Genomic DNA, 24,384 nt, shown 5'->3' with positions numbered 1-24,384 from the left:
TTATTCCGCGTCACCCGCAGCGGGGTCGTCCTCCTCACCCGCCAGGGGCGGGCCTCGGTACACACACCCCCAAGCCCCCTCCGGCCGCCCTCGAGGCGGGGGGCATGACGCACGTCCGGCGCGATACCGGGGAAGGGTGGCGCTAGGGCCGCGGCCGGCACCCGGCTCTCCCGCCTCTGTGCGAGCCCCTCCGTGAGGCGGGGAGGGGGCGCGGCGCCCTGCCCGCAGCCATGCCCGCCGGCGTACCCTGGCCCACCTACCTGAAGACGCTGGGGGCCAGCATGCTGGCCATGTTCGCCGGCGCCGAGGTGGTGCACAGGTACTACAGGCCTGACCTGGTAAGTGCTGGTTGCGTTACGGGGCCTGGGGGCGCGCGTGTGGGACGGAGGGTCTCCTGTGGGCGTTTTGTGTTAAGAGAGGTCCCTGGCCTGACTGCAAAAAGCGACCGGCCTCTCAAGAAGGAGCCACCGAGTAGAGAGGCCTTCTTTTGGGAGCTGCCTTCAAAGCGGTGATGCGGTACCGAAAATAAAGCGGCTACGCGACCTTCTCCAGAAGGGGCGTCTACTGTGGGAAGTGGGTTTTTGAAAAGAGCGCGCAAAGGTGGTGAGAAGGGGCAATATTAGATTTAAATAATCCCCCAGTAATGGAAAAACTGTGTTGGAAGCAATGACAGGCTGAGAGTCGAGACTATCAAAATTACAGTCGCAGAGAACCAAGCTCCAAACGAGACCATCTGCCAGGGGTATTAATGGTTGATTTGGTTTCTTGGAGGTCTTCTAACTTGTCAGCTTTATCTCATTCTCCAGCTTTTGTATACTTTTTGGTTTTTGAAAACACTGTGCTACATTGGAATCAGAAATAAGTTAAAAAATCACCATGCTTGAGCTATCATGTCAAAATTTAAGCAATGAGACTTAAGTAGTTGATAGATGCAGAAGAATTTATGTATTTACATAGTCTCTACTGTGGCCTTTATTACAGGCAAATAGGCATATTTATTCGGAATGATTTAATGATCCTTAAACTGGCACGAACGTTGAGGAGGTATGGTTTTTAAAATGTCATCTGGTGTCTTGCCTTTTTTTAAATTTCATCTCTGGTTTCAGTGCTTAATTTCTAAAACAGAAAGGTAGAAGCAGTGGAACTTTTTTTTTCTGTCACCAAGAGAAAGTGTAGTGCTTTAAAGGAATACCAGACATCTCAAACTTACTTTCTTAAATGGCAAAAAGCAGCTTTGTTCCTTTAAACAAACTGTCTGTTCTTCCTCTTTCCTCCTTTTTTTCCAGATCATATTTTGCTACCTTGAAATAAAAGTCAAATTACAAAAAGGTAATAGGTTAATTTTTAGGATGTTTGGCATGTAAGAATTTTACTCTGCTCAAAAAAGAGGACGATAGAATCACAATTTAGCTACAATGCTGTCTCTTACAAAGTATCCTAATTTACTGTTTTATGTTTAGTATTTCTTCTGCCACAATACTGACATCTTTCTCTCTTCTTAACAGAGTATACCTGAAATACCTCCTAAGCCTGGAGAACTGAAAACAGAACTGTTCGGTCTAAAAGCAAGATCAAGCAAAGTTGAGACTTCACAGTGACCAGAATTCACTTATTTTGTGAAAACTAGAACTGATAAAATATTTGTTCAACTGCAGAAATCCGTATGTGAAATACTGTACTCTCTTAATACTTTTTCTTTCCTTTAAGCAGAGTTACAGGCAGCATTAAAAACAAATGTACGATGAATCCTGTGGTTTGGTTGTGTGCCAAAATGCTTACGATTTCCTAATCTTGATTGCAGTGTAAGCATCCTTCAGAATAACAGATGTAAACTCACATTGGCGAGTCTGATGGAATTTGAAACTTTTAAGCTAATAACAAGTATGGGAAGTTAAGCATATTGAAAAATCAAGCTTTTGTGGCCACTTACTAGCCTTAAGAAGCATACCTGTTCATCTGTAGTAGAACCCCACTTACCTGTTGGCATTTTCCCCCCTTTTTAAGCGCAGTTTTACTGGCCATTAACCCACAGGCTGGTACAGTAACTGATGGCACATACAAGAAAGATTCCTTATTGCAGCACTTCTTGCACTGGACTCCTAATGCTGGCTAATGTAACAGCAGTTATGGTGGCTTTCTGTCCGTAGTACTGACAGGAAAAGTACTTTGGTCCACTGTAAGGCTGGGGAGGATCTTACAACTTGGTTGTATTCATTTAAATGGGGCAAGTACGTACAGATTACACTGGAATGATTGATGTATGTTTGTACTCCCTTTGGGGATCTTCTGTTTATGGCTGATTTTGATAGCTGTACATATACAAAACTCTGAAATAACAAGTGCAGGTTTACCTTTCAGTCCTGAAGTGCAATCACCACAAAACTCTCACACCAGGAACTCGAGAAGATGATGTCAATGTCCCACAAAGACGGTACGACAACCTATTTTTGAATGGTATGCAGCAGAGCTTGCAAAGATTGGAGATTGCTTTCTTTTGAGAAAGGTACTCGGACAAGGCACAGGCTTCATCCTCAATTCTCACACAGGCTTAACTTGGGAAAGAAACCTACAATCTGACAGATAACCCGTTAAGGAAACAAAAAAGCTCCCTAATTCCTACTGGCAAAGTACCTGGAGCTCTTTTAATAGCAGAGTGATCCAGAAATGATCACTGAAAGTGCTACTTTTGCATCTGTTTCACCTGTGAAGCTGTTATTTTATATAAGTTTACATAAACTGGAATTGTTTTTTAGTTCCTCTGCATGTGTATGTGCTACTGCTCTCACACTTTTGCAACTATTGGCTGATCTAGAACAGCAGCCGAGGTGGGACGAAATCCTCTCCTGCTCTTACGTGCCCATGTGGATGTTGAGGCAGCAGCCTGTACTTGGTGTTGATAGATCGCGGACTCTGTATCTCAGACACCTTTATCAATGACAGCAGTATAAAAAGGCCTCAAGTAAATCTGAGATGTGAAGCCCAAATCAATCAATGAGAACATCTTACTAGGTCCAGTTCTGGTGAAACTACTTTTTCCTTCACTGTACCTAAAGAAAGCTGAGATTGACAACCTTCTACCCCAGCATAACATAGTTTATTGAAGAGACAAGATGGGGCAGTTCAGCAGTACTTTGTCCCTGTTCTGACCAGGGCAGCAACAGCAGTTTTTCAGTTATCCCTTTAAAGATCCAGGACTTGCCAACACTTACCCTGTTACACTTTGTCAGAGCATCACCTCTGCTGTTATGTGCTCACTTGCGACACAAAAGATGCATTTTTCCCTATTTTCTGAAGGCTGCAGAGGAAAGTTACTGCAAATTTGGCTTGGATTTCTAAATATATGCTGCTGCTAGGGGAAACTGAGCAAAACAGAGCATCTGTTTTACCCCAGGCTTTTCTAGCACTGAGGGAACTGTACTTATTATCAGTGCCCATCTACAACAGCAAGGCTGACAGTACACCAGGCTTTAACAGCAGAGGTGACGCCCCCAGAATCAGCATGACTGCAGCACTGAAAGAAATAGCCTCAGTGGGACTAGGAAACGCTTGTTCCAGCATTGACACTATTTTGCTTCACAGATCTGACAAAACCAAAACCCCCAAAAGGCAAGCTTACAACTTCATTCTGTGCTTACTAATAGCAAATGCTTGTCACTCCAGGGTAGAGGAAGCAGCTGGACCACAGCTATGTTGCACACAATATCCTCAGCTAAGGAAGATGAAGCAGCATAAAGCATGACTGAGGTGTGCTCTTTATTATTTCTGAAATTGTAACAGGTATGGCATCTTAAAACTAATCAAGGCACTGAGAACTTCAGCTATGTAACAGAGCAAAGGTTGCTTAAGTCTACAAGTAGTTAACAGATTAAGAATACCGTAAGCAAGCAACCTTACACTTCCAATACTACTCTTACTTGTTAGCTACAAAAGCACTCTTAACCATACAGAAGGCCCAAGCCATGTTTGCTGCTCAGAGGGGTGTGTATTGATGATACACTTCATTAGAAGCAGTATTTTAGGAAGTATTAAATGAAAACTCTCAGCAGCAGTTGGTTGCTACAGAGCCCAGAACTTGCACTAGCCCAGTGAGAGGATCATGGCTTAAGAAGTGGGGCACCTGCCCCCATCAGTAACTTGCCAACAAAGGACTGCTATTGGAGCCAGTATTGCTGGCTGCTGAACTGCGCTCTAGGGTCAGACCTCTGCACACTCCAGTAACAAAAGACTTAACAGTGCATCTAAGGTACTATTACAGCAAGCAAAACCCAAACCAGACCCCAGCTCCCTCAAAAAAAACCCAAAACTGAGCTCCCAGTCCTTGAGGTCTCAAAGAGCATAGTTCAATAAAGCCAACATCTCTCTGTAAACCCGAACACATGCATGGCATTTGTATTTATTGCATGGAAACAGTATTTGGGCAATATAGAAGCAGCCTAGTAAAAGTAAGTGGAAAGCAAGTTGTTCAGGTCAGTGTTTAGTACCCTCACTTAATTAGAAATTTATTTTGCTTCAGCTTGTAGAACCTCAAAATTCATAAAAGTTCTGTTGACAAAACAGAAGAGTGGTTCTGAAGTAGAGTCACTGCATAGAAGTACAACTCCTATGCACTAATTCCACAGGGGAAGGCAGCAAAAAAACTTCAGCGTAAACATCTCCTACCAACCCCAAGATGACATTTCAAAGTAGAGGCACTAGTGAGAAAAATCAAGTGCCTCATTCAAACACTACATGAAGCTAATGTAAGTGAATAGAAAGTGATGTCTCCAGTTCAACCTGTCTACATTACCATTTGGTGTCAACAGATTTAGCTGGAGTTAGATTAAGTATCTACAAGTGCTTTCCCATACTAAAGAGATGTAGAACAAAAGCAAAAAAGTTAAGCATTAAGGAGAAACTGTAAGACAAGAGCTTCCACCTTTAAAAAAAAAAACAAAATGCAGAAAGGACTGGTGCAGCTATGCAAGTCAAAGGCAGGGTCACCAAATACCATGGGGGACAGTATAAGCTCACAGGCAGCAAGCCCTTTCTGGTTGTTTTTGTTCACATATTTAGTGGAAGGAAAGATTATTTTTCTTTGCTTGTCTCAGCTGTAAAAGTTACTATTGCCTATTCTGTACAGTGGAGTCAAGTCACATGTAGTCCAGTGTAAGCTGGCAGGGCGTCAGTTCCAATGCCATTTTTAAATGCCCTGTCTCATCTTAAGATGTCAACAGATAACTTCTTGAATGTTTCTGTCAACTAGCAAGGTCAGCCAGTACAGCTCCGAGATGCCAGGCGTATTTTGGCTAAACAGCACAGCAGGGCTGTTAACACCCAACCACAGGCATATGCTCCGCGCTGTGGAAAGGCACAAGGACTGCAACTGTCTGCTGTACAAAGGACCTAAACACTCAAGACTATCCCTTCATTTCTTTGTGCTACCCCACAAGATGAGCTTACCACATAAATTTAGAGTTAGTGGTGTTTGGGAACATTTTATTTTGTACATGACAAGATTTTACACCAAGTCAGTTAAATAATACAAATTTACATTCATGAGGAATGTTTTTTAGAAAAGTGAACTTAAAAAAAATCCTCCTTTACCCTTAAACCCCATAGTATCCCTCAACATTTTACAGTGGAAAAAACCAAAACAATCTAATTCACATTCCCTCCTAACCCCCCGATGCAGGACGGTAGTTGAGTGCAGCTTACAGTTCATCTTTCACATCTGTGGATTCCTGTGGAGACAAAGACAGAATCAGAATCTTGCTTTCTGGAAGTGAAAAAGGTTACAAGAGCTGGCCCAGAACAACTGAACCCAAGCACTGTCGACGCTTTCCAAAGCACTAAGCCACACAGCTTTTTAAGGAGCTATTAAAGTCAAGCTTCTGTTCAAATTATGGCATGTTAAGCCTTTGCTGTTAAGAGTAAAAAAAAAAGTAATTTGAGTCTGCTCAAACATTAGCTGTAGATCTAGTGTACCTTTTCATCTTCTAATACTTTCTAAGCCATCTTTCAGGCACAGTATTAGTGCTGGTAACAGCCCTATTCTACTTGACTGCAGAGCTAGGAAGCACATCTGCTTTCCAGCCTAGCCAGAAACCTTAATCTGCAAGTGTACTAATCCATCAAATAGAACGTAACTTTGCTCCTTTATAATACACTGTCATTGCAGGTTACACTGCTGTGCAAATGCAATAGTAACAGCATGAAAATTAAGTAGCTCTATTACAAAAAGCATTGTTCCTCAAATTTATTCTGGGGTAATCTGACATTTAACAGTAGGCAACTACATCTCTCTGAGCTATGCAACTGTGCCAGTCACAAGATGTCATCTTGCAGGACTGTTCCAAAAGTAACCTGAGAAGGCAGGACCCCATGATAACTGTAAAAAATTAATGTTATCAAGAAACTGTGGTATTGGAAGTGTTCAGCAGATCCATGAAGACATCATTAAGACTGCACACATTAGGTAAGTGAAGGCTGACTTCACAACAGTTACCTGTTTAGAGGCAATGGTGTTTGTAGTGCTGTTCAAGCCTGTTATTGTTCTAAGCATTTGAAACTATACTCTTGCCAATTTGTTGAGGTTATTGCCTGTAAGCTGTGGGAATCCAACATTACATTAAGTTCACTGTAGAGGATTTGCTGCCATTTTCTTGCCATAGGGCACTCTGTTACAATCTCTTAAACTTAATTTAGCTCCAACCTTGAACATATCTAGTGTTTTCTTCTTACAATAGAGTTTGATACAGAACAAATTGTCATTTGTGCTGCAGTTTTTCTCCTTCCAAGAAAAGCTTGGAAAAATCTCACACCAGAAACTAGCATCACAAAAGGCAAAGTGAACAAGTTTGTTTCCTGGAAGCACCACAGACAAAACCGCAAATAAATATGGTAAGAAAAAGAGTCAACTTGAAATCCTACCTTCTGTGTTTCAGTGTCTTCAGCATCAGCATCCACCTCCTCTTCATCTTGCTCTGCCTCCTCAGCTGCATCTTCAGGCTCTTCAGGCTCCTCCTCCACCTGTAGGAAGGTCACAAGCAATTTGCTTAGGATGTTTACTAGTTATGGACTAGTTAAATACAGGCTATGGAAGTATTCACCATCAGTTCCTAACATTTGCCTCAAGCTGAAGGAGAAAGCAAGTTCTGTTTAGCATGGACACACTATTGTGCCTCCTCCAGCAAGATACCAAGCATAAATTCTTGCACAGCACTATGAGAAACCCGTATTACTTATACTCACTTACGAATTCCTCCATTAACAAGACTGGCACTTGTGCCTTTGGCTCCTAATTTACTCCCACTTATCTAAGGACAGGACAATACTCGAGAGGTATAATAAAAGAGCAGAATCCCAAGCAACAGAAAAGAGTGGAAGGGCAGACATGAAGTAGACTCAGTTTCCCACTCAGGTACCTGAATGGGGCTTCTGAGGGCCCACCTAAGTGTAGGAAGCTGGATACATTTCATTTTATCCAAGCCTATCAAGTATCTGCTTTTTTAAGATGTAGCAGCAGTAAGTCAATTATCAGCCCTAAGTTGAAAGCAAACTAACCTTTGCATCCAGGTCAATGTTTAAACTTAAACGAAGCATCCTTTCTATTCTGTCTCCATATTCCTTAGTGTCTGGTAGCATATATCCTGATCTCAAAGTTGCAGTTTCAAACAGCACCACTGCAAGATCTGAAACTGTTTTGTCATCTTCGTTTTCCTGATGTGGAAGAGCATTAAAAAAAACCCAAACAGAACTGTTAACTAGGTTGTATGCAACCAAGTAGCCAGTATTTCACTACTGTTATTTGTTTACCTTGACTCGCCTCAGCATGTCCTTGATTAATGGATGCCTGGGGTTAATTTCAAATGTCTTCTTTTGGCTAGCATAGTAACTGAAAAGAACAGAAGTTACATCACTAAGTTGTGAAGTACAGGATCCAGCTACATCTTTAAACCCATGAATACTGATTACAGCCACAGTAATAAGTGTTTTCCTCCCCCCAACCCACTTTAATACTAGCTTTACTCTAAAAAGCATTCCAAGTTAAGACAGTTCATCTTCTCTTGTCACCAAATGACAGACAGCAAATGCCACCAGTAAGTCTGGCTCACCAGGCTGTTTTACATAGTGGGCTTTGAAACAACAATGCAAGACTGTGATAGAGACTGCAACTTGGTTATAAGTGACCTTAAAAACATGAAGGATCATCTGAAGCAGATGGGAGTTTGGTGTGCCCACACCAAGCAAGGGAGGCCATCAACTACCTTTTGTGCCTGCTGCTATGTAACTGAGAGCTTACTTTGTAGATATATCCTTCCCAGTTTGGTAAGCTTGAGCCTTCATGATTCTTTCCATGTTACCAGACCATCCATACTGACTAGCCACGAGAGCACATGGAGACTGGGTTAAACGTTGAGATAGCACAGCTTTTTCAATCTGTAGGAAAAGCCAGAGTGTTAGTTCACAGATCTAATAGCTTATGCAGGGAATTAAGTAAACCACCCTGAAACTTCCTGTCACTTCAATGTTTTCTGAAGGCTCCAAGATGACATTCTAACTCATTACCTTCCTGAAATACAGGTGTTAAACAACATGTTTATTTATCCATAGGAAGACAAGGAAGCTGTCAAGACTATGCTCAAAGAATCTGCAAGGTGTGTTGTAGCAAGTACAACAGCATTTACAAATGGGTATTATGTAGAGCATAACAGCTTACCTTGTCTTTTAGAGCTTTGTCTTTCATCCAGTTTAAGAGTGGCTCAAATTCCTTTTCCAAGGCTTCCCGGCTCTCCTTCGTCTTTTCACTTTCTTCAAACTTAACTCCTTCTTTTGCTACATTCTGAAACCTCTTGCCATCAAACTCTGGCAGAGCCTGAATACAGTATTCATCTACAGGTTCAGTCAGGTAGATCACTTCATAGCCCTTTTTCAGAAGGCGCTCAACAAATGGTGAGGACTCAGCCTAAGGTGACAAAATGGATCAGATGCCAGTTTATTGCATCGGTACCAGCAGCTACTGAAACCTGTACAGCTATTTGGCAAATGCTGGTACAAGGAAAACTGCACTGCACCAGTATATAAGCGTGGAGTCTCCGCATTTACAGCAAACGCACAGTTCACAATGTTTATGGTACTATAACTAGGAGTCATATTTTTCCCCCTTTCCCTCTTCCATGCTCACATACCTCCTTTCTGCTGGCACCTGCCATGAAATAAATTTTGTCTTGCTTCTCTTTCATTCTTTCCACGTACTGGTCAAGGCTTGTGAGGTTACTTTCATGATGAGAAGACTGGAAGCGAAGAAGTTTAGCCAGTCGTGTACGATTGGAGTGATCCTCAATAACTCCAAGCTTTACATTAGTACCAAACTCTTTCCAGAATGTGTCATTGTATTTTTCTTCTGCAATTTTCTTGATCATATCAAGAGTTTTGCGAACCAGTTTCTTCCTGATCACCTAAAAAAAGCAGCAATACCAGGTCACAACAATAAGCAATTGGAAGAACCCTGAACTCCACCCCACTGCAAAGGATGGATTCAAGACAGTGTCTTGATTTGAAGTGAACAGAGGTGGTCTGAAAACAGCAATGTGTGCTTTTCCTATACTTTAGTGTCACAGTCCTTATATAAAGTAAAATTAATCAAGCTATTATTCTTCTAAATCCTGCTACTGTCATGGTTACAATGAAGGAATTTAAGATCAATTAGCTTACCTTTAACAATTTATGCTGCTGAAGTGTTTCACGAGATACATTCAAAGGAAGATCATCAGAATCCACCTAATTGAGGAAGAAAATTCTTAAGTATAGCTAACAGTATTGGAAGATGAAAAAATATCAACTGCAAGTAAGACTTATAATACTTACAACACCCTTAACGAAGTTAAGATATTTGGGCATCATGTCATGGAAGTCATCAGTGATAAACACTCTTCGAACATACAGCTGAATTACAGGAGAAAAAAGCAGCCAGGTTACATTTGGTGGTTTCTTTTTTAGACATGAAACCATACCCACAACCTTGCTTGTCCTACCTTAATGAAATCACTTTTTTTGGATCCATACTCATCAAACAGGCCACGTGGAGCAGAATTAGGAACAAACAAGATAGATTTGAAAGTTACTTCTCCTTCAGCAGTGAAGTGGATGTAAGCCATTGGGTCATCATGTTCCTGTGAAGAGAGAATTCTTTTAACTGACATGGGGAAAATATCAGTGAGTTAATACATTTCCAGTATAACACGAGTTTGCCAAGTAAGTGCAATTATTTTACAATTAAACTATCTAACCATGCTTTGTTAGAATCTGTTATGGACACAAAAAAGTTCCAGATTCAGCCAAGTTACTCAGAAGTAACTTTCCTTGAGACCTATTAGTTAGGTTTGTTTTTTACAAGCCAATGACCCAAAAGTTACTGGTGACACAGTAACCAAAGTATCATCACAGCACAGTGTCTTAACTTAAGACACTCCCAAGTAAAAAAATTATGCTGTATTTACACATAAGGACAATTTTGTTTCTGGAAAGCTGTATCTTCCTCTTTCTTACACCATGTACAACACAAGCACCACCACTCTCAGACTAAATAAACATTTCCCTGTCAACATTTAAACACATCAGTAAGCTCCCTATGAGCTGGAACATACCATTTCTCAAACCCAGGCCACTCAACACTTGGGTGGCAGTACCTTCTCTCTGGAAAAAAGATTAACTCCTGACTGAGACACTATACCTACCAGGTTCTCTGCAATTCAGTCTATCTACTGACAGAACCTAATTAATTCTTCAGAAATAGCCCATTCTGTAAGCACTCAGTTTTGTTTACACAGCAAGAGAGACTATAGCAAACCTCTTGCTTTCTGGAACAATCTTGAGGCTCAGCACTTACCTTGGAAAAGGTTTTGTAAAAAGCTTTGTATTCATCTTCTTCAACTTCTTTAGATGGTCTCTGCCAGATGGGTTTTATGTCATTCATGAGCTCCCAATCCCAGACAGTCTTTTCAACCTGGGCATGTAAACACCATCACATAAGACTCATTCTTTACTTCAGGTTCAGTCAAAGACACTTCACAAAGGCCAAGTCATAAAAATAGCCATGTCAAAAATACATGCTCTTTCCAATTTAGAAGACATTATGTAATGGCCTGGATATTGCCATGCAAGTATGCACATTAGCGTAACACAGGGGAACAAAACTTCAGTCTACACTGCAGTGAGTCCCATGTACATTTAACACCTTCACAGAGTATCAGTACTTCTGTCCTACTGCCATTCTGAAAAAAGCTTTCCAGCAGAGTATACTGCATTTAAACTAGTCCGTGTCAGATTACTGAAGTCCACTACCACTTCAAGCAGCTCACTCAAGTATTTATAATTACTCCTGGGACCACTGCCTCACATGGCTATTGTCAGTCATTTGCCTGATTTCAGCCAAGTCTGTTTTGTTTACAGTCTTATTTCCTGACAAGATGTCTAACTGCACTTAACCAGGACTGCTGTCTGAAAGCACACGCACATTATGGAAGTGCACCTCTGGAAGTCTACCTATGAAAACTGCTGAACTATGACACATGTTACAAAACCCCAAGTCTGACAAAGCTCACCTTCTTAGTTTTTGGTTTCTTTTCTTCCTCCTCTTCTTCAACTGCAGCTTCATCATCATCTGTTTCTTCTTTCTCCTTTGCTTCTTCCTCTTCAATGGGTTCTTCAACAGTTTCCGTCTAAAGAGACATTGAAAGTGGGGATTTGGGACTCCTTGGCTTCCTACCAGGTATGTTCTAGTACTCTCTCAAACAGCTTCATCTCAGAGCACTAGTTTAACCTGTGCTATTTGCCTACCACAAGCATTTGTCTATAGGTAGCCATGGGTTTTAGTTCAATTGCTTTCCTTCAATATCTTGGGAGGTCACTGTACTCAAGTTTTTCATGGCTTTACATTTAGCTTTACACAGAACACTAAGAGACTTGGATGATTTTTTTTAGTGAGATGCCAAGAAAACATCAGCAGAACAGGCCTAAAAGTTAAGATGCTGCCCTGTTTTCAGAGGAACACCTAACCGTGGCCTTGCTCAAGGGCTTACCGAAGCTTCCAGATACCAAAGCAAAGCAAGTGGAAGAAAGATCTGTCTTAGTAATTAGTGCAGTCTTTCTCCTTTGGTAAAGTTCTCAGAGTCAGAATAAAATCAAGTTCCTTGAAAGTTTGTGATTTTGGCAACACACTATCTTCTGGAGAGCAAGTAACTAGTAAAATACTAGCCAGAAGTCAGGAACAGAAGAATTTTAGAAACTAGACAAGCAGAAATTCTATAGTATGCCCTCACCCTTGCTGAAAGATGGGGCCAGACAGTTTTCACAACCAAAGCTCATACTGTGCAGTGCTCAGTTAAGTATACTTACCTTGCTACTCCACACATATATTGGGAAGTTTATGAACTGTGAATATTTCTTTACTAGATTTTTAACAGTATCCAGCTCAAGATAATCAGATGCTTCCTCCTTCAAGACAAGGCTAAAAAAAAACCAAAAAAACTCCAATCAAAGTGCTGGACAAGTATTTTACAATAGTTTTACAGGAGGAGATGCATTTTCCTACTGTTGCAGCTACAGCAATTCAAATTTACACAAGTGAACTTTTATTAGTTCAACTCCAAGTATCTCTTAAAAATATAATCCCTACTAAACTGCTCCAATGTTTTCAACAACTGGAGCAGAATACAATATCCAAAAGTAAATCAAAACTTCAAATTGTATTGATACTTATCAGGACCATGATGCACAGGCTTTACTTGGAACTAGAGCACAGATAGGAACTTTCTCATACTAAGTGCCCTCTTCAGGAAGAAGTCATCTAACCCCAGACCAAATAAATTTAACTGCTCATGAAAGCAATGAAAATAGGACTGTCAAACTACCTCCAGTCTGAGATCTGCATCAGACCAGTCTCACTGGTATATAGACAGCAGCCAGTGTCCCAGAGGAAGCTCTACAGCCCCTGTATAGTTTTGATGGGCCACAACTGTGTTGAGGAACTGAATGAGTCTAAAGGCAGCTGAACTGTCTGGAATTACTTGCTGACGGTTAGTTGTCAAGATGCTCATGGCTTTCTTAGTTCATCTAAGGGAATGTGATGCGAACTACTTTATCACTCCACATTTATTTTGTGTACAGTGACTTATCTACGTGTTTCTAGACTGCAAAAAAGCTGTATTAAAAGAATCAAACAATGTATGAGTCACAACACTAAAGTCATCCACATATTCCAATGAACAAAGTGTACCCACATAACTTCTTTCTTTTAAATCCAAAGATACTTAATACTTACGTTATGGTTGTGCCACGTCCTAAAGTGTTTCCTCTTGGGTCGTTAATCACAGAGAACTCGTTTGAATCTGACTCCCAAATATGTTGAGTATCATTGTTGTGTTTTGATGTGACAATAACTCTGTCTGCTACTAAGAAAGCAGAATAAAAGCCAACACCAAACTGGCCGATTAACTCAGATGTTGACTGGCTATCATCCTGCATTTCGGTCATCTTGTTCAAGAATTCACTGGTACCAGACTTTGCAATGGTACCCAGGTTTTTAACTAACTCCTCTTTTGTCATGCCAATACCCGTATCTGTAACATGAAGCATGTTCTTCTCTTTGTCACACTGGAGGAAAAAAAGGGAAAGATGCAGTTTGACTCCACTTTGAATCTTAATACATAATACACTGCCACAGGAAAGTGGCAATTAGAGCAGCAGCTATTCAAATTCAACGTGCCTGGCTACAGTAAAACAAATCTGCAGTAACTACAGAAACAAGGAAGATCTAACCTTTGAAATATTTCTACACTTCAGTTACTCCTTATAGAATCACAAATATATATTCACTATTGAAAGAGGAGTAGTCTTTCACAAAGTTAATTGGCAGGGTCCTGATGTGGTCCTAAGTTTGTATTTGCAACAGTATTAAGCCAAAAATTGAGATTTAATGATGCACTATCTTTTTACATTCCTCCCACCACTCCTCCATAAGAGATGATTTTACCTAATGCTTCTTACCTTGATTTTGACCGTAAGTTCCTCATTACCAGCAAGAGCATTTTCATCAGTCAAGGATATTAACCGTATCTTATCTAAAGCATCCGAAGCATTTGAAATAAGTTCCCTCAGGAAAATCTGAAATAGAAACCCGTAGTCAGGAATTCCAGAACACTCGCAAACTGTTCTTAGATGTTCTACTGATAAAGGCACTAACCTCTTTATTTTTATATAAAGAATTGATAATAAGTTTCATCATTCTGTTCACTTCTGCTTGAAACGCAAACTTCTCAGATTTTTCTCTGATTTCTTTGATCTGGGATGCATTTAGGCCATCTAGTTGGATAGCTTCTTCCTCTCTGTCAGGACAATAAAAAAACCTGTCAAGTAGTCTCGTCCACAAACAGTATCACTAATTTTATCATCTAGCAACAGCAATAATAGTCTAGTCGGAACAACACTAAGATCCTTAATCACTGACACATCCCAAATGTGTGAACAAATGAGGTAAGTACACAAGTACTATCCTCATCACCTTAATGTAAAACTTGAGTGAAAATCATGCTTGCAAGTGAGACTTTTTTCCTAAAGAGAAATGCACAGAAGAATACACGGTAACCCCCAGCATGTGGTTCACCTCACAGGAGATGAGGTGGTTCATGGGCATAGAGCCATTTCATCAGTAGGCACCAAACTGACACTGTTTACCACATGCAGGAATAAACCCCTATTAATGTATTTGGTTTTATACAACTATTGATATTACACAGAAACAAGTTGAATTTTTCTGAATCCAAGTTCTCAGAATCACTTCTATGTAGAAATAAACAGTCTTTTCCAGAAATATTTCTCCCAGCTGACTAGAGCTCTCTTTTGAATGGTGTTCCCCCTATTTTTGAGGCTTTAGGCACTACTGATGCTCAAACTAACCCAAGAGAGTGTTTCAGAAGTAACTTACCCAGAACCCCAGGTACTAACCTCTGAACAACTTCATCATCTGTTCGAGACCCCTCTCTGCTTTTACCCAGGTCATCTTCCACGGTCCCATCCACGTCCACATCATCAGCTCTCACCGATACTGTGAAAACGAGGAACCCAACTATCTGAGCCTGATCCCCACTATGCACTAACCAAGTTCTTCCCCTAACCCTCCCCAGTTTTAGGCCCAGATCTGTCCCTCCACCCCGCCCCCCCCCCCGAGGAAGGTCAGCCCAACCGTAGACACCAGAGGTGGGGGAAGGGGACGGACCCCGCCGCCCACCCTCCACCCCCACCCATGACGGCGCATGAACCGCCTTCGACGTGCCGCCCCCCGCCTCCCCCCTGTTCCCGGGAGAGCGGCGCCGGCAGCAGCCCGCGGAATGCCAGGCGGGAGCCCGGGCACCGCTCTCCCCCTCCCCTCGGTACCCCCGCACGCAGCGATGCGGGAACGGCGGAGAGTGAGGGGTCCCCCCGCCCCCCCCCCCACGCCAAGGGCCCCACCTCGCTTCTCCCCGGCCTCCCTCCCCCTTACTCTAACAAACAGGGGGGAAGGGCGAGGGGGGCTGTTGGCCCAAACCCCGACCTCTCTCCCCCGCTCCCTCCCCGCCCCCCATCAGAAGCTTCTAGAAGCCCGCGGGAACTCACCGGCCAGGAGCAGCGTGCACGCCAGCACGAGCCCCCACACCGACTTCATGGCGACGCGGGCTGCGGTCGCAGAAGAGAACGGCCCCAGGCGCCCCTGCCCCGCGCTCCCGAACCGGCCGTAGCCGCCGCCGCCGCTGAGCCCGCTGGCGCGGCCGCGACCCTCCCCCTCCGCCTTATCAACCCGGGGCGCCGGAGGGTGGGGGGGAGCCGTTGCGCGACTGGCCAATTGGAGCGTACCACGCCAAACATAGAGCCAATGGGAAGCCTAGAAGGGAGGGGCCTGCAGCCATCGCCACCAATTGCGGCTTTCCATGTGCGGTTTCCTGCGGACGGAGCGTGGCCGGCGCCGATTGGCCGGGCGGAGGGGCGCTTGGCCAATGGTGCCCGCGGAGGGGTTGAACCGGCATGGCCTCTCGCTGTGTTTTAACGAATAACCCGTTAACGTTTAACGCTGAGGCCACGTGGGCCACGGCTGCCGCGGCCGCTTCCAGGAGCGATAAGGACGATCTCCACATGGGAGGCCAGCTCCGACCCCTTCCGGGGGCACTCGGGGTGTTTACCGGGGAGACAGTTGCTATGGCAACCGGCGCTTCCGGTCGCAGCAGCCTGCCGCACCCCTGGGTACCAACAGGGGAGCGAAAAGTTATGGGTAGGGCGAGCATAACCGGGAGCAGCGCCAGGGCAGGGCAGCCGCAGCCGCCGGCAGAGGCGGGGCGGCGTTGAGGGGTCCCTCCCGTCAGCCCCGCCGGACGGGGATCCCCGCCTCAGGCCGCTACGGCGGGCGGGGGAGCCAGGCCGGCGATGGAAGCATGCGCCGTTGCGCCGCGTTGCATGCCGGGAGCTGTAGTCCTCACCGGCGGGGCACACGACGCCCCCTGCCGCTGCGGCGCTGGAGCTGCGCGGGGCGAGGGCGGGCGCCATGACAGAGCCTTCCCCCTCCGGCAGGTGTTCAGGCCCCGAGGTGGCCCCTTGTCTCGCCCCCGTTGCCCAGGCCTTGGCTCTCCGCTCCCCTCTGGCATGTCTGGTGCCTCACACGGCCGTGAGAGAGGCTGGCAGCCTTCAGGCCTCGTCCGTGGGGACTGTCAGTGTTGATGGCGGATAAAGTGAGCTGGGTGCTTGGCAGGTTTCCATGTTCTCCTGTGAGTGACCATCCTCCAGTGAGCTTGTTAGCACTCCTTAGCCTATGCTTGGTGCCGTTGTTTGCCCATTAGCGGTCCTTCCTTCCCCCCGTGGAGTGGGGGCTCCAGCAGCTGCCTCAGCTGCCTCCACATGCCGTGGTGTGAGGGGACCGGGGAGCACGCCCGCAAACTGCTCTTCCAGTGCCCCTCTTGGGGAAGGTCAGTGTGACAAGGAACCAGTATCTGTGGAATGGTAAAAGGTAGGCCCGATGCTCAGGAGGTAGGATGTTCCCATCTTTTTTCAACGCCCCTTTCAGGGATTGCAGTTTGTAAAATGAAACACACTGTGTGCAAATTCTGCAGTGCATCGCTGTTAACAACTTCAGGTTTTTAAGTTGTAAAAGCTGACAAATGATTAAATATATTGTATGTTAAGCTACTTGGAATATCTTATGCCCCCCCTGCTTTTCTGAAAAATTCTGGCCTGGCTTTCATGTGCCAGTCACCTGTTTTGTCTTACATGTGTTCAATATTAGATTGGTGAAAAAAAATGCCTGGCGAGCAATGATTTAATGAACCCTGTACTTGAGGAGGAATTCATTTGAAAGGTATTGATCTGAGGTGTTCAATACAAAAAATAAAAATCCTCGTTCTGTTTTCAACTTCACACTGAAGTTAGTCTAAAAGTCTTGGCCAAAATAGGCTTATCATCCTTACTTATACAATGGGCCAGTTAGACTTTTTTTTTTGGCCTCAAAACTCAGTGTTGTACCTTTTTGTCCTACTGAAAATTAAAGTTGATAGAAGTGGAAAGGAGCCTCTGTATTACAATAAATAATGTTTGTCTTTGGGTTCTTCTTAATGAAGCCAAGATTTGGTCATGACATATTTAAAAATAATCATGAAGCTTTTCTGTATGATTTGCAGTTTCAATGGCTGTTCTTCAGAAGTTGCTGCTTCACTGATCATAAATTCTCAGAGAAATAAGAAGAAAAGTTACTCTCCCAAAATGTATGTGAGAATGACTGTGAAAGATAAGTGTGAGAGGTCAGTCTCAGGATTGCAAGTAAAAACCTGTCTGTCAGGTTTTCGTGGAGAACTGTGTGAACTCGGAGAATTATTTTCCAAAGAGTAGTCTTACTTAACTGAAAATACAATTTAGTTATTTAGGAGTCTAAGCAGAGAAAGTTTGTCTTTTTCTAAAACTCACCTACAAGTGGCTTCAGGGTTTGTTTTCCTAATTATGTCTGTATGATTCCCAGAGAGAGATATGTTGCTCTAGCACTGTAAATAGGCATTTAAGGGACGCAGGGATTCACAGAGTAAATTTATCTCTGACTTGTGGAATTCTTGCGTTAACAGGTTTTCATGGCAGTTCTGTTTTAGCAGTCACTTTGCTGGCAGCAGGAAAATGTAATGCTTCGTGACAATCTTTTTGAACTTTGGTAACTGGAATAGTAGGAATGTAAACCAAGTTTGTTATCGACTGTGCTAAACCAACAGGGATTTTAGATTAAGTTTGGTGGAATCCAAATTTTATTGGTTACTTTGCTCTTATGATTATGTAGAGTAGAATGTTGCTTTTGAAGGGGATATGAAATCTGATAAACCTATGTTTTGTGCTTTGAATTTAGAGGTCAGACTAGTAAGAAGTGTAATGTGGTTAGTGGCATTGCTTGCTTTACGTGGACTATACTGTTTGCTTTCATGAAAGCCCAGTTGGATTACCCAGGACAAAACTGATAGTCAAGAATGAAGCAGCTGAGTACTTACACTCTCACAAAGAAACTCTGTTCTCCTTACAAGGAGGATGGCAATTGAAGAAAATGCCTTCTTTGAATATTAAACTTCTAAAAATACTTTCTTTTACCTATTTTAAAACTATGAACATATTGTCAAATACCACTGTCAATCTTTTAAGCAAATCTGAGTAGAATTTCCGCTGAAAATGTATTAATTTCAGCTTAACTTCTGCTTAAAAAACTTAATGGAGTTTTTAAGATCTTAGTGGCACTGACTGCTACTGCCATTCAAAAGAAGTCTGAGTGTCACCTTGCAGGATTTAATACCAAAGGAAAGGTGTAACTGTTAAGAGGTAATTGTTCTTCAGCAATTTATCTACATTGAAGGATTCTGTGAAGCAGTTAGATATACTTCGATGATTGTGTGTGTAATGATTGAAATAGTGTATTTAAGTGCTGTGTTTTGCTCTGTTAACTAAAAATTCAGTGGTGATAAGAGAAACAGGATACAAGTAGCGTCGTCTTCCAAGCAAACACTAGGGCAGTCCTCTGAATGCAAGTTTGTCAGCTCATCCACCTGTCCCTGGGGAATTCAGCTCAGTGAAGCCTGCCACATGATTCCAACTGTAAGTTGTAACTAGCCATAAGTATTACCTTGCCAGAAACAGCTGTAGAGATAAACTGAGAGGAGTTCATATGACCTGACTGTGGGTATTTGACTTAACCAGCTAAATTAGCCAGCTAATCCACCTAGGCTCCATCTGCAATAGAGAGACAGTCCTCCTTTCACTGTACAAGCTTTGGTGTGTGTCAGACTTTCCTGAGCTGATTTAACTCTCTAGCAGCAAAATACTCTGCAGTTAAATCGGCTTATATCAGGTCCGGAATGCACCAGACTAGTGTGTGGTGAAGAGCAGGAGTTCATGGCTAGGAGAAGGTGATATCCTGGTTTTGATGGTGGTGGGCTGAGCCTGGGATGTAAATTACCTAGGACAAAGACATTGTACATAGGTGCAAATGTAAGGAAGCCATAAAACTAAGCAATGGGTTTGCATTGTCAGCATATCGCCTCTCTTAATACATAGTTACATTGAAATCTGTGACTAATGCGAGTTCCATTTTTGTTCATGGATAATAAAAATGCTGTAATCTGTGCCACTGCTAAGTAGCCATTTATTGTTATACCGGTTTTGATAAAGAAGTGTAAGTGATTTTATTTGCGAATAATTAATGCAGTCTGAAGTTTGTACCACCAAATTGAGTCCAGTCTTTGTTACGTGTTAATGTGTTGGAAATATGAAGAACTACTTATCTGCATTCTCTGTGGCTTAAGCTTCGTTCGTGTCTTTATAAAAGAATACATTGAGAGTTAATATTCTCTTCCTCTGCAATGTCTGCTTCAGGGACTAAATATTGAACGTACAGCACAAACTGAAGACATACACACTTATTTCAGACGTTCTACAATATTTGGGATTGAGTGTGAATATGAAACAGAAACCCCCACTGCCATTAGCTAGCTTTTCAGGCTGATTATCCAAATATTAGAAAATTTTAACAGTAACGCATGTGTGAATGAAAACAGTAAGCCCAGAGTGTTTGTGTCTCACTGATGCTCAGATAGAAGACAACTTTACCTTTTTTTTGCAATAAATGTAGTCCCATCAGCTTCCCTGATACAGCTGGTTAGTAGATTTCTATTAGCAACAGTAGTTTCACTGCCTGCTTTTGCTCCTGTTTTCCTGGGTTTCTGAAATTCAGCAGTTTGTGCAGTCAAATATCAGCAGATCTCACCAGAAAGGTGCCAAGGATCCAGAGACCTAATCTTACTATGAGGCTGTGAATCTGACTTCCTGCAGTGTATCAGTAGTATGGACGGTGCTAGATGGCCAGGGTCTGATGTATCATTTTTTGATGTGATGATGTCAGCAAATGTGTAAACCCTCTTTCCAGAGAGTAATACGTGTCAGAGAGGGTTATGAAACACACTTGGTCGTGAGTCCCCAGACAATCAGCTGTAGCGAACACCTTCCTCACCCTATGAAGCCATTACTGTGTGTATCCATGACCCCATCACAGGCAACAGGAACAGTTTTGAGAGAAGCAACGTCTTCCTTGAAATCTGGCAACAGATGATGATGGTGGGCTGCTGTCTAACGAGCTGCTTGCTGGGCTGCAGCGGGGTGTAGGAGTCTTGGATCTGGCTGGGCATGAGCCTGCTTTCCAGCTCCCCCTCCTCTAGATCCCTCCTAGACTTTTTATCCTCAATTGAAATAGGCAATAGATACGACAGATGCCTTTGAAGATGGCACAGTCGGATGCAGAGCAGAAGGGAAGATTTTAGGAGTTACAACAGGACTGACTACAAGATAACAGGGACTATGAAAATGTCCACTTGCCCAGAAACAGGTGCTTCCTGGGGAGATGGATTCCTTATTGCATTATTTTTTAGACTGAAGATTGGAGCAACAGGTGAGTTTATGCTGTTGCTGTGTGGAGATGCTGGTAGTGGGAATTCACCTCTGATCACTGGCTGGGTGAAATCCTTTAGGCGGAAGCAACATGCTTTAGTGCAGCTGTAACAATTATGATATAGTGTCTGTAATGTCACATGTTGTTAGGTGTCATTCATACATACGTGTATATATACACATGCACACCATACTTCAGTAACATCTGAGCATGACAAAGGGTACTGCAACCACCAAAGCTTGCTTATCAATGCACAGATCACTTGTAATGGTGACACTAAATTGGAATGTTGCTTTTTAATTGTTACAGTAATAGCAATGCTCTCATTTTACCTATTTTACTTCTAGTTTCCTGAGAAACAGTAGGGGGAAAAAGTAACAAAGCATATGAATCAGCATTGGTACCCCCATAGACCAGATCCTGAGGAGTTCTAGTATAACACAGCATCATTCATTTTATTTAAAGACTTGAGAAACCCTTTGGTTTATTTTAATTTTTAATTTTTTTTTTTGGTCTCAATATTAATATTGAGACAAATCTTCTTTGTTTACTTATGAAAAAGCCAATTAAGTCAGTAGATGAATAGTGAGCTAAGTAATGTGAGCAGGAACAGTCTGGGCTTTTATTGGTTTATTCTCGTCTTCTGTTCTTGCCAGGGTGTCTGCACTTGGCTGCTGCTGGAGACAAGATACAGGGCTGATCTGAGATGGCCCTTCTTAGGAGCTACATGTGTTTTATAACAAGCTTCATCAGCTTGAATAACTGTAATGCCCAGGAGCCTGAATGCAGTGGGTGTAGAACAGAGGCAGAACCAGATCCACAGGGAGCCATAGACACTATAATCTTCAGTCAAATCAACCCTTCATAGAATCATAGAATGTCTCAAGTTGGAAGAGATCCATAAGGATCATTAAGTCCAACTCCAAGAAATTAAACACAAAAAGCGAAACAATTGCAATGAAACATTTTGCACGTTATCTGTCTGTTTTCAACCTTTTCTTCCTTTTCCCCACCATTTTTAGATCACTATTCAGGGTGGTGAGAGATAAGAGGGTGAATACCCTGAAGTAGAGAATGAATTGAATGGAAGTTTCTCTCAGCTTGGATTAATATTCTTATCACTGAGTCACTGGATAGAAATGCTATGAATACCAGCTGGTTTTTGAAGGAAGGAGCAATCTCCACCTTTTTTTTGAAACTTGATCTACTAAGTGTGCTCTGGGCTTCCTTTCTGGACCAAAATCACTCTGGCATGAAAGATGGAGGGAAGTTTGTGTTGTGAAGGTCAGGAATGAGCTGGGTTCGTCACTACTTCACACAATAAGCATTTGCAGTACCAGAAAAGAGAGTTTCAGTGCTTGGGAAAATTTGGAATGAAAACAGAGATGCTGACAGGGCTTGGGTAGTTTCAAGGTTAGGTAATGCTGGAGAAGCACTTTGGAAACAATAATTCTGGACCCATAGGTATGAAGAGGGAACTAGAAGTGAGTTGTAACTTACTCTGAATTTAAGGTTCAGGAATTTCCAGGAGGTCCAAAGCGTGAAGGACTAGGCCTGTGGCCATTGCTTAAGTTTCTCAGGCCTGTAGCAGAGGCCTAATTGCCTTTCTAACTCTTATCAATTATTTCTCAGGCCTGTAGCAAGGTCCTAATTGTTTCTCAGGCCTGTAGCAAAGGCCTAATTTGCTTTCTAACATTTTATCTGGTGTTTAATGTTTGTCAGGAAGACAACTAAACCTTGAAACTACATCATAAATAATGGTAGAGAGAAAACAACTCGGTAACTAATCACTTCATGGCCTCTAAATAAGTCAAAATAGGGACTGAGATGTGGAAAGGAGGCGCCTCCAGGAGCATCCCTACGTTCTTCAGGAGTTTGGCAAGCAGCTAATCAGCCAATACCATAAAAGGATAATGTGAGGAAGGGTATTCTGCTGCCCACGACCACCAGAGTCCACCAGGGACCCCTGAAAACTCCTGGGCATGGGCAGAAGGGACTGCTGAGCTTGCGAAATAGAGCACTTGTGACCACATGAGAATATTTGGTCATAGTAATGAATATGTAAATTGATAGGTGGGAACCTGTGTGTTTTGTGTGTCTAAATGACTGACAAAGGTGTCCCAGGGTGTGCTAGATTCGTGGTGAAATACCCCTGAGTAAAGCAGTATCTCCTCTCTAAACTCTGGCAGTTTTGAGAGTGTTTCTTTGTTCCAGGTGACAGCATCTTGTAGGAACTCGTTCTGAAATGCCTAACTTTTCAGACACTACGCTTGTACATAGTACTCATGCTGATGTGCAAGTCCTAGGAATCTGGTGAAAGATTCTCTGATGTTAGGCATGCTACACTCATGGCCAGAGCTGCTGTTTAAACATCTAAAGGGCTGAGCTCTAAGTTGTTTCTTCAGCAAGCACTTTAGATATAAATGTTTCTTTCAACATTAAGACTGTTCACAACATCATCAAAATCACATTAGGAAAAACCCTTCATCTGTATCTTTCTGCCATTTTATATTTGTAAAAATATTTTTAAAAAATGTTAAATATGTCAATGTCATACTTCCAGTATTTTTAATTTTTATTTCTGCTCTGCTCTAAGTTTGGAGGAAAGTGTTCTGTGTGTATTATTTGGCCTTTAGTCGGCTTTATCCCATTCCTCCTGAGACTGATGATCACACTGCAGCTGGCACTGTTAGCAAAAAGTCAGTAATCTGTGGGGTTTCCCCCTCATCAAGTATTTTTGAACTCTGCAAGGTGTCCCTTGAAGTTTAATGCTCTGTATTCTCATAACAGAAGAATTGACAGAAGGGAATGGGTTTTGAGGAGCCTTGCATAAAGGGCAAAATCTGTTAAAGTGAAGAATTGTAACTAGAAAAATCTCTGTACAGATAAAATAACCATGTTTTGATCATTATAAAAAACTCCCTGACTCTTTGCAAGAGTTGGTCCGAAGAACAGCATTGTCTCAACCTTGTCATCAGGGATACGGACAATAAGGTACCCCAAAAGTTAGGCTAACATCTTGACGTGAGCCTGCAGCAGCCTGCCTGAGACTCAGTTGCTGATCCTGGGAATGGAATGCCAGGCTCGTAAGGTCATTATGCCCTGGACAGAGCAAGGCCAAGAGCTGAGCAACTTGCTCATCTGGCAAAAGACAGAAAAAGGATAAGAGCGCTGGTATCTGCTCCTCCCTTCTAGAAACATTGTGAGGGGAGGTAACACCTGAAAGAGGGAGCCTTGCGGAGGCAAGACAGCTCTGTTTCGGCTAAAGAGTGCTGTGCTGTTCTCCAGTACCAGGGATGAGCCTGAGCTGACCAGGTGGACCACATAACTGCTGTCAAGAAAGACTGATCAGCATCGATGAAGCCAAGAAGAGGTGGAGATACAGAGAAGGAGGAAGGTGTGCTACTTGGCATAAAAGATGG

General features: G+C 42.8%; 2 protein-coding genes across 3 annotated transcripts; one reads left to right on the top strand and one right to left on the bottom strand.

Annotated features, from left to right (window-relative positions):
- The first annotated feature begins 224 nt into the window (after positions 1-224).
- On the top strand, positions 225-1,746 carry UQCC6 (ubiquinol-cytochrome c reductase complex assembly factor 6). Of its 2 annotated transcripts, XR_015183564.1 has the most exons (3): positions 299-338; positions 982-1,044; positions 1,506-1,541. XR_015183564.1 is itself a non-coding variant. In XM_009953706.2 (2 exons), exons 1-2 carry the CDS (start codon positions 231-233, stop codon positions 1,596-1,598), a joined length of 201 nt encoding a protein of 66 aa, XP_009952008.2. In that variant the 5' UTR covers positions 225-230; the 3' UTR covers positions 1,599-1,746. The 2 variants fall into 2 exon arrangements, 1 of the variants encoding a protein (XP_009952008.2); XM_009953706.2 differs by lacking the exon at positions 982-1,044 and having other exon boundaries at positions 225-338; positions 1,506-1,746.
- Positions 1,747-5,461: 3,715 nt separating this feature from the next.
- Positions 5,462-15,713, bottom strand: HSP90B1 (heat shock protein 90 beta family member 1). The gene is made up of 18 exons (XM_086479514.1): positions 15,631-15,713; positions 14,983-15,082; positions 14,222-14,363; positions 14,026-14,142; positions 13,301-13,632; positions 12,376-12,487; positions 11,583-11,699; positions 10,868-10,984; positions 10,014-10,151; positions 9,847-9,924; positions 9,694-9,759; positions 9,168-9,437; positions 8,699-8,944; positions 8,282-8,418; positions 7,795-7,873; positions 7,543-7,698; positions 6,910-7,008; positions 5,462-5,720 (listed from the first exon to the last, which is right to left on the bottom strand). The coding sequence occupies exons 1-18, from the start codon at positions 15,677-15,679 to the stop codon at positions 5,691-5,693; spliced, it is 2,385 nt and encodes a 794-aa protein (XP_086335640.1). The 5' UTR covers positions 15,680-15,713; the 3' UTR covers positions 5,462-5,690.
- Between the last annotated feature and the right edge of the window lie 8,671 nt (positions 15,714-24,384).

This window comes from Leptosomus discolor, chromosome 1 (assembly GCF_034619465.1).
Source record: "Leptosomus discolor isolate bLepDis1 chromosome 1, bLepDis1.hap2, whole genome shotgun sequence".
Lineage (NCBI taxonomy): Eukaryota > Metazoa > Chordata > Aves > Leptosomiformes > Leptosomidae > Leptosomus > Leptosomus discolor.
Note: the sequence above shows the minus strand (reverse complement) of the source record. Positions and strands in the feature narration are given on the sequence as shown.